Source organism: Leopardus geoffroyi, chromosome A3 (assembly GCF_018350155.1).
Source record: "Leopardus geoffroyi isolate Oge1 chromosome A3, O.geoffroyi_Oge1_pat1.0, whole genome shotgun sequence".
Taxonomy (NCBI): Eukaryota; Metazoa; Chordata; class Mammalia; order Carnivora; family Felidae; genus Leopardus; species Leopardus geoffroyi.
Genome location: NC_059336.1, coordinates 102,848,674 through 102,858,115, shown reverse-complemented (window position 1 = coordinate 102,858,115; position 9,442 = coordinate 102,848,674). Strand labels below are relative to the sequence as shown.

Below are 9,442 nucleotides of genomic sequence, written 5' to 3'. Positions count from 1 at the left end.
GGAATTTGGTTCAAGGAATTAATTACAAAAATGTTGGGAAGGATAGTGATTGAGGCACAATTTCTGGTAACAGTTGAGTGAAGAGACTGTCAAATTCTCTTCCCTAGAAGCAACTGGAAATATGGGATGGAACTGCCCTAAAACAACCATTTCAGCACTCTGGAAACTGACCAAATGCATACAACAATCCAAGGTGTGTTTATGCTTGAGTACTTGCTGGACTTTGTGAAGCTCTATGGAGTTCTACTATGGGGCTGACTCCACCTGTGCCATCAACATGGGGCTCTACGAGGGAGGGAAGTCCATGAGGACCAGCAGCTTCTCTATTGCCTTCTCTATTGCCAAACTGGCTCACCCAGTTTGGAGCAATGGGTGAAGACACCCAGGATCGTTGTCAGTGAAAGTGATTTCCCAGAGGCAGGAGAGTCTGTCTATTACAAGACATACTATCCTTCAGCCTATAGGGGAATGGCACTGGATGGTAATTCAAATCAACAGAAAGCAGTGAAAAATTTCTATACAGTTACTTACATAAGGAATTATCAAAACCATACATGCATTTTTTCTCTTAACAGATTTAAAAATATAAGATTATGTAAAATAACAATTATAACACTATATTGTTGGGTTTACAAGAATAAAAGCATGAAGGAGGGGATGGAGAATAGAACTACATTAAAGCAAATTTTCATTATTTTACCAGGATTAAATTAGTACTGAGCTGAAGCAAAGTTTTTTTAAGATGCACATTATAATCCCAAAAGCAAATGCCAAGAAAATAATTTTAAAAAATACTAAAAGTAGGGATGCCTGGCCTTCTCAGTCGGTGGAGCATGTGACTCTTGATCTTGAGATCATAGGTTCACGCTCCACATTGGACGCAGAGATTACTTTTAACAAAATCTTTTTACAAAAATACTAAAAGTAATCAACAATGAATTAAAATTGCATACTAAGGGCAGCTGGCTGGCTCAGTCAGTAGAGCATGCGACTCTTGATCTCAGCGCCACGAGTTCAAGTCCCATGTTGGGCATGGAGCCTACTTAAAAAAAAAAAAAAATAATGAAAACATTACTTAACATAAAAGACGGCAATCAAGAAGGAGAAAATAGAAAACAAATAGCAAAATGACAAATGTATAACTAAATCAATAATCATATTAAATCTGAATTCTCTAAACACCCTAATCAAAACACAGACATCGACAAACTGCATAAAAAAGCAAAACCCAGGGGCGCCTGGGTGGCGCAGTCGGTTAAGCGTCCGACTTCAGCCAGGTCACGATCTCGTGATCTGTGAGTTCGGGCCCCGCGTCGGGCTCAGAGCCTGGAGCCTGTTTCCGATTCTGTGTCTCCCTCTCTCTCTGCCCCTCCCCCGTTCATGCTCTGTCTCTCTCTGTCCCAAAAATAAATCAACGTTGAAAAAAAAAAAAAGCAAAACCCAATTCTATCTATAAGAGATACAACCTTGATTCAAAACACAAATAGGTAGAACATAAAGTGATGGGAACAAGCTATCCCTTGCAAAAAGGAACCAAAAGACAGCAAGAGTGCTATGCTGGGTTGAACAGTGTCCTTCCAAATTTCATCTCTACTGAGAACCTGTGAAAGCAACTTTATTTAGTAATATAGTTTTTGAAGGATGTAATCAAGTTAAAGATAAGGTCATACTAGATTTGAGTAGGCCCTAATTCAATGACTGATATCCTTATAAGAGGAGAGAAATTTGGACAGGGAGACAGAATGCCATGCAATGATGGAGGCAGAGATTGCAGTGATGTATCTATCAGCCAGAAGCACCAGGGACTACTGACAACTACCAGATGCTAGGAAGAGACAGAGAAGGATTCGTCCCTAGAGCCTAGAGAGAAAGCATGGCCCTGATGACACCTTAATTTCAGACTTCTAGCCTCAGAACTGTAAGAGACTCAATTTCTGTTGTTTTAAGCTACCCAATTTGTTAGCAGCCCTATAAAAAAAATGAGGGTTGCTGGGGTGGCCCAGTTGGTTAAGCATGGGACTTCAGCGCAGGTCATGATCTCATGGTTCATAAGTTTGAGCCCCACATTGGGTCAGCTCGAGCCCCACTTTGGGTGAACCCCGCTCCTCTCTCTCTCTCTGCCCTTTGTGGGACTCTCTCTCTCTCTCTGCCCCTTCCTCACTTGTGCCCTCTCTCTTTCTAAAAAAAAGGAAGAAAGAAATAAAAAAAGAAAGCAAAGAAAGGGAAAGAAAGAAAAGGAAAGAAAGAAAGAAAGAAAGAAAGAAAGAAAGAAAGAAAGAAATGAATACAAGGACACCTGGATGGCTTAGCTGGTTAAGCGTCTGACTTCAGCTCAGGTCATGATCTTCTCACGGTTTGTGGGTTCGAGCCACACGTTGGACTCTGTGCTAACAGCTCAGAGCCTGGAGCCTGCTTCAGATTCTGTGTCTCCCTCTCTCTCTGCCCTTCCTTGCTCATGCTCTCTCTCTTTCTCTCTCTCTCTCAAAAATAAAATAAACGTTAGAAAAAAATTGGGAAATCCTTGAATATTTAAAAATTGAACAACACACTAATAAATGGCCTATAGATCAAAGAAGAAATCACACGGGAACTTAGAAAATTGTTTGAATTGAAATAACATGAAAACACAACAGATCAAAATGTACTGGATGCAGCTAAAGCAGTAGTTAGTGGGAAATGTATAGCTTTAAAATCCATAAAAGGAAAAAAAATCAGGAAATTAGAATTCATGGAAATTTAAAACTTTTGCACTACAAAAGACATCATTAAAATTGAAAAGATAAACCACAGACTGAGAGAAATATTTACCAATCATATATCTGGTGAAAGAATTCTTGGGGTGTCTGGGTGGCTCAGTTGGTTACATGTCCAACTCTTGATTTCAGCTCAGGTCATGATCTCATGGTTCACGGGTTCACGCTCCACATAGGGTTCTGTGCTGACAGTGTTGAGCCTTCTTGTGATTCCCTCTCTCCCTGCACCACCCCCCGCCAAATAAATAAATGAACATTAAAAAAAAAAAAAAAAAAGAATTCTTACTTCTCTCTCCTTTTCTCAGCCATTGTGCTGTGTGCGGTTGACCGTTCTTTGCCATGTCGTCTCACAAGATGTTCAGGATCAAACAATTCCTGGCCAAGAAACAAAAGCAAAATCATCCCACTCCTCATGGATTCAGATGAAAATTGGCAATAAAATCAGGTACAACTCCAAGAGGAGGCATTGGAGAAGAACCAAGCTGGGTCTATAAGGGATCGCACGTGAGGTGGCAAACATATTTATGCTGCATGAAGGTTACGCCCTCAGATCCTATCACTGTAAACATCACTACTACTTGAACAATGGATATGTTTTATCGGGGAAACGATTTTTCTCTCTTACATGCTTCTGCACCAGTAGGTTAGTTCAACAATACATATGTGAGTCCTTCTGTTTGGGGGAAAAAAAAGAATTCTTACAAGTCAACAATAAGAAGACAACCCAGTTAAAAGTGGGCATAAGATTTAATAGACTTAAATAGATTCAATAAACTTTTCACCAAAGAAAGTACATAAAAGGCAAGTAAAAAGATGCTCAACAACAACATAATCATCAGAGAAATGCAAATTAAAGTCATGAGACACCGCTACATAGACAGCTTAATGGCTATAATAAAAAAGATAATATCAAGTGTTGTCAAGGATGCAGAGAAACTGAGATCCTTGTGCACTGCAGGTGGGAATGTAAAATGGTAGGTTTCCTTTGGAAAACAGTTTGGCAGTGTCTTAAGATGTTAAACATAAATGTACCATTTGACACACAGCAACTTATTTCTTAGAATCTACCCAAGCTGGATCTACCCAAGGTTGTTTCAGGTGGGCTGCAACCAGTAATCTAGACAGGCTGGCAAGTGATCTGCCTGGAGGAGCAGGGGCCTGGTTTTTGGAGCAGAGGCTTGGAAGTGAAATGAGAATTTCAGTAGAGTCGCTGAGAAAACAGAAGAGTCACTCCTTTGCTCTACTCTAGGGCTGGGAGCTCTACGAAGAGGTAGTCTTTCCCTTTCAGTAGAGCCATCAGGGGGCACTTACCTGGTCTTTCCAGCTTTCGGAGAACACCAGGCAACACAGCCCAAAGAAGGGTAGGATTCACCCTGAGGGGCACTGCAGGCTGGTGAACCACAGAGGAGGCTTGGTGAGGCTTGGCATGAGAAGGAAAGCATCCTCCCAGGAATATCTGAGGGGAAGAGAATTTCATAAGCCTCAGGAGTTATGTAAGTGAGGGAATGAACTAGCAAAACCTTGATGTTATCCTTAGTGATACCCCAGGTCACGTGACCTTTAGGGATAAACTGGGTAAGGCAGATGTAGCCTTTGGCCTTTCCTCTGGTCAATACAGATGGGACTCAGTTTCCTTCCATTGTGGATCCATTTCAAAACTCATTTCTTCTAAGAAATTTTCCCTGATGCGTCTCCGCTCTCTCAAATGCCTCTAGTATTCCTGCCTCCTTAGCACCATTAGTTATTATAGTTTTCTTGGAGGGGAAAATTTTTCTTACATTTATTGATATTTTATTTGATTAAGTTTATTTTTATTTAATTCAGTTGGTTATTCACAGGCCCGTTACTCTATGTGCAAACTCTGAGCACACATCATGCTGTAGCAACATGACCCAGGCAAAAAGAGAGTATGTGCTCCAGCAGAGGCCTCTGGATGGGAGGCACGGGCATCACCTCACGGTCACTGACACCCTGTGACTCTAGGTTTCGCAATGTCCTTTGAATGCAACTCACTGAGTTATTTTTCTATTTTTCCTATTTTCCTTTATCTCTGTGTGGGAGCTACTGCATTCATCCAGGAAGAACAGGAAATAGAGGAGAAAATGACTCCAGTGCCACATGGACATGAGCAGCTTCCTCCTACATGTTGAGATGTGAGTGTTTCTACAAGGTATTCCTGTCCCCACAACTGTCACCCCAACTCAGAATTCTAGAAACTGTAGGAATATTTGCTCCTCTAGTTAAATTCCTCTAACTAGCATCCAGAAAAAAATGTAAGCTTCCCCAGGAACAGAGCTCTGTGAAGGCAGGGACTCTGTCTTATGTCCTCTGTGCCTTGAACATTGCCTGGAACAAGAATGTGTTAAATGCAGGTTTTCTAGACCAGAAAGCTATGAGTGGCATGCCTCTTCAGGGAGGGGTGTTGAAAGGCTTCCACTGAAAAGGGAAGCAGTCTTACCTTGCTAAAGAGCAACTAAGACCTAAGTCTAAAGAAATAGTAAGTCTTATTTTATTTAGCACAACTGTGAGACAAAAAATGCTAGCTAATTAAAGGTTTTGATTAATACGGACTTTATGATCCAGCTGGTACATGGATCATCAGCTTTGGAAGGGTTAATGCACACTTCACATTAAAACTCCATCTAACACACTTTCACTTGACCTTGATGATGATCAGGGTATTTCAAAGACTTTGGCTGAAGTAGTGTGGTAAATGTGGTAAGAGAGACACAATGGGGAGACTTAATTAAAAGGCTGTGACTTTGAAATTGAGAATGCTGTCTTCAATGAGCCATTGCAGTCTGTGATGTATGGAGAGATGTGATGAATGCTGTGTTTCAGAAAGATTAATTCGGTGATGATGTTCAGGGAAGATTGGAGAGGGAAAGGGGCTGAAGCAAGAAGAGCAGCTAGAAGACAGGTGTAGTACCCAAAGCATGAAGTGAGTGTGGTAACGTTAGAGACGATGAGTGAAAAACAATTTTGAGTTGTTTGGTGTCCAAGTATAGGACACAAAGAGAAGGGAGAGGGGAAAGTGTAGTTGAGGATTTTGAAGCTTGTTTCTTAGGAGTATGACCCTCAGGCCCTTCTAAGAAAAGTCCTTGATTTAGAGGCTCCAAGTCTGGCTAGCCATGTCCTCCCTATGGATGAGACTCTTGTGAGGTCAAAGGGATCTGGCCACCCAAAGATGGTTACCCTCCCACTTTCCAGAATATGCTAGGTACCTGAGAACCAGAATTCACTGTCTAAATAGCCCAGCTCTTGTCCTGAACCTGCACTGGCTTCTTCCCTGGGTCTATTGTCCCAAGGGTCAATGGCATTGCTGTGCACCCCTAGGACCAAGCAGTGGCCCAAATGTAGCTGTTTGTGGGAGGTGCTGGGTGAGTGGATGGAGCCTGAATTTCCTGGATGTAGCATCCCCATGCATGTGTGCATGGCCCTTCGTGGTGCAGGATGGAGTCAAGGAAGGTAAGAAACGGGTGGGCCACGGTCAGAGGCCAGGGCCATCTCTTCCAGTATTTCCTACTTTTGGCATTGAACTTCCATGAATCTGAGCATGTAAAAAATCTTGGCCTTTCAGGTCATCCTTATCAATATATATTTGTAAGGTGGGAAGATAGGCATTTTATCTAGTAGCTTATTGGCATGGTTTATAACTTTAAAATATTTAGACATATGGTAGACATGTAGACATATGGCTTCCATTTGTACTCTTGTCCTACAACTTTAGATGTGGCCTTGCTTTTTAGCCCAACATATCCTTTATTTATAAAGTGTCTTTGTAGGACACTTCTACAAATCTCTCTTGCTGAGAGTTTACCTATTGAATTGTCCCTTAAAATAGCTAGTTCAGGGCGCCTGGGTGGCGCAGTCGGTTAAGCGTCCGACTTCAGCCAGGTCACGATCTCGCGGTCCCTGAGTTTGAGCCCCGCGTCGGGCTCTGGGCTGATGGCTCAGAGCCTGGAGCCTGTTTCCGATTCTGTGTCTCCCTCTCTCTCTGCCCCTCCCCCGTTCATGCTCTGTCTCTCTCTGTCCCAAAAATAAACGTTGAAAAAAAAAATTAAAAAAAAAAATAGCTAGTTCAGTTTTTTGTTAACCAGCTTCCCAGTTTTTAAAATTATTAATTTGCAATTCCTCGTGTATCCTAAATATGGGTCCTCTGTCCAATAGGTATGTATACACACACACACACACACACACACACACACACACACACCAGACATCATATCCTATTCTGTGGCTTTCCTTTTGATTCTCTGGATGGTGTCTTTGGATAAATAAAAGTTATTTTTAAGGTTGTCAATTCATCCGTTTTTTTCCTTTACTCCTAAAGATTTTTATATTCTCTTTAAGATCTTTACCTAGAATAAGATAAGATGTTCTCTCTTTTTTAAGATTTTCTCCCGTTTTCTTTTAAAAGCTTTCTTGCTTTACTTTCACATCTACATGCATCAGATCACAATGAATCTTCAACTGCTTTTGTGAGTGGCAGAAGTCAAGATTAATTTTGTTTTCCAAATGTATATCCATTGACCCAGCTTCATTTATTGAAAAGTCCATCCTTTTTCCCTTTGTACTGCAAAGGAACCTTTGAACCTTTATTATGAACCAAGTGACTACATCTATCAATAGATAGATAGCCTTCCTTTGGTCTGTTTGTCTCTCCTGTGCCCAAACCGTACTCTCTTAATTACCACAGCTTTGTACTTACTTAAATACTGTAACTTTTATAGGTCTTGACATCTGCTAGTGTCGTGTTCCAACTTTCTTCTTCAAGATTGCTTTAGTTATTCTCGGACCTTTGCATTTCTGTATAAATTTTAGAGCTGCCTTGTCCATTTACATTCCGCAGACTTGGGACTGTGCCTTGGAACTTTTCAATTTTACCCATAAAACGTCCCTTCGCAACAGTGGGTGGAAGAGCCGCAGCGACGCGCGCAGAAAGGGATCCTCCGCCGGTACCGCCCCCTGGCTGGGACCCGGGACTCAGGGGCACGCGCCCAGTCTCCGGTGTCCCCACGCTGCGCCAAGGCCGCGCTCGCCCCCGCCAGCCCCCGGGCGGCCCCCAACCGGGTCCAAGACGCGCTGCGGAGCCGGGGCGCACGAGTCCCCCACCCCCCGGCCCAGGCGGGGGCGGCCGCGCGGCATCACGGGGCGGAGGCGGGGCCGCGCCGGCAGGTGGGCGCGGCCTCCGGGCTGACGCGCGGGCGCCGGGGCGCAGCGCCGCCGGGACCCTAGTGGCGCGGGGAGCCGGCGCGGCGGCGGCGGGGGCCGGGACGCGGCGGGCGCCCGGGCGGGTTCCGCGCTGAGCCGCCACCTCGGCCGGCTGGTCTTTGCGGCGGCTGCCCGGGCGGCCCGGGCGCACGGCCCTTCGCCATGTATACCTTCGTGGTGCGCGACGAGAACAGCAGCGTCTACGCCGAGGTCTCGCGGCTGCTGCTCGCCACCGGCCACTGGAAGAGGCTCAGACGAGACAACCCCAGGTTCAACCTGATGCTGGGCGAGAGGAACCGGCTGCCCTTCGGGAGATTGGGTGAGCGCTTCCCCCTCCCCGCCCTCCCGCTCCTCCCACGGCCTGTTAGCAGCAGCGCTTTTGTCTTAAGGTCATATATCTTCCCCTGCGTCGTTCCCCGGGCAGAGAAAAAATGGATCCATAAAGGTCTAAACCCACCGCTTTGCATGCCTTCCCGTTCCCGAAATCGGATTCGTGGCCGCCGCTGCCTGTGGACAATGGCTGGTGCCTGCAGCCCAGGGGGTTGGGGCGGGGGGGGGGGGGGGGGGGCGTCGGCCGCGCGCTCCCGCACTGCCCCGGCCCGACGCCCCCAAATCGCGCAGGGCCGCGGGGCAGAGCTGGGGCGGGGCAAGGCCCCACTGAGCCGGCGTCGGACCTCCTGCTGGAGTCCTCTTGCGAATTTTCTGCGCTGAGGATTTCACCGTGACTGGTGTTGGCGCGGGAGGGATCCTTGTGTGTGTTGAAAACCCTGCGGATTCAGCTACCCGAAGGCTCAGATCAACTGGGGTTTTGGAAAAGACCTCTGGGTTCCCAAAGCAGGAGCTGCAGAAGTGAGCCAAGCTCGGGCCAGGGCGGAAGGAAGGGTGTCTGATTTAGACCTTTCCTGAGGTTCCCCGAAGTATGTGTTTTCACAGTTGTGTGTTGAATGCAGATTTTGCATGACACTGGCTTCACCCTGCGTCCCACTTCTCTGCCCTGCTCACCCCGAGAGAGTTACCTTCACTCCCATGGTCGATGCCAGCTTGGCATCATGTCTACATCTATATCCACATCCTCGCCTGTAGGGAGGGGCACGGGAAAGGAGAAGACCGGCAGCTCCCTTCTAGATGACGTAATCCACAAGTTGTGCAGATCACTTCGACTTACATCCCGTTGACCTGAACCGTCTCGTGGCCTCTCCTCACTGCGCAGTCATCCCGGAGATGCAGCCTCTGTTCCTTGCCAAAATTCTCCCGGGGCGGGGACCAAACAGATTTGCCAAAGACGGAAGAGGAGGATCGATAATGAGGAAAAGTCATCTCTGCCTTAAAGGGCAGTCCAGAGAGAGCGGTGTTCTGTGTCCAGCAGAGGACATAGTTTTTAGAAAAGAGGTGTGGTCAGAGGATAGAGAGGCTGAATGAGCAGACTGCAAATAGGCCATTTGGAACTCACTGGCTACTTCCATAGAGCCTTTGGG

At 45.7% G+C, this 9,442-nt stretch overlaps 1 protein-coding gene and 1 pseudogene across 3 annotated transcripts in view; both read left to right on the top strand.

Moving 5' to 3' along the window:
• The first annotated feature begins 3,044 nt into the window (after window positions 1–3,044).
• On the top strand, window positions 3,045–3,678 carry LOC123581127 (annotated as a pseudogene).
• Window positions 3,679–7,934: 4,256 nt separating this feature from the next.
• The window catches only part of TTL (tubulin tyrosine ligase), a 38,319-nt gene continuing 36,811 nt past the window's right edge, over window positions 7,935–9,442 (top strand). The window contains exon 1 of one of the 3 annotated variants that reach the window (XM_045446861.1): window positions 7,935–8,286. In XM_045446861.1, the coding sequence (XP_045302817.1) occupies window positions 8,130–8,286 (157 nt within the window). In that variant the 5' untranslated portion in view covers window positions 7,935–8,129. The remainder of the gene's footprint in view (window positions 8,287–9,442) is intronic. The other 2 variants (XM_045446862.1, XM_045446863.1) reach the window with 2 other exon arrangements.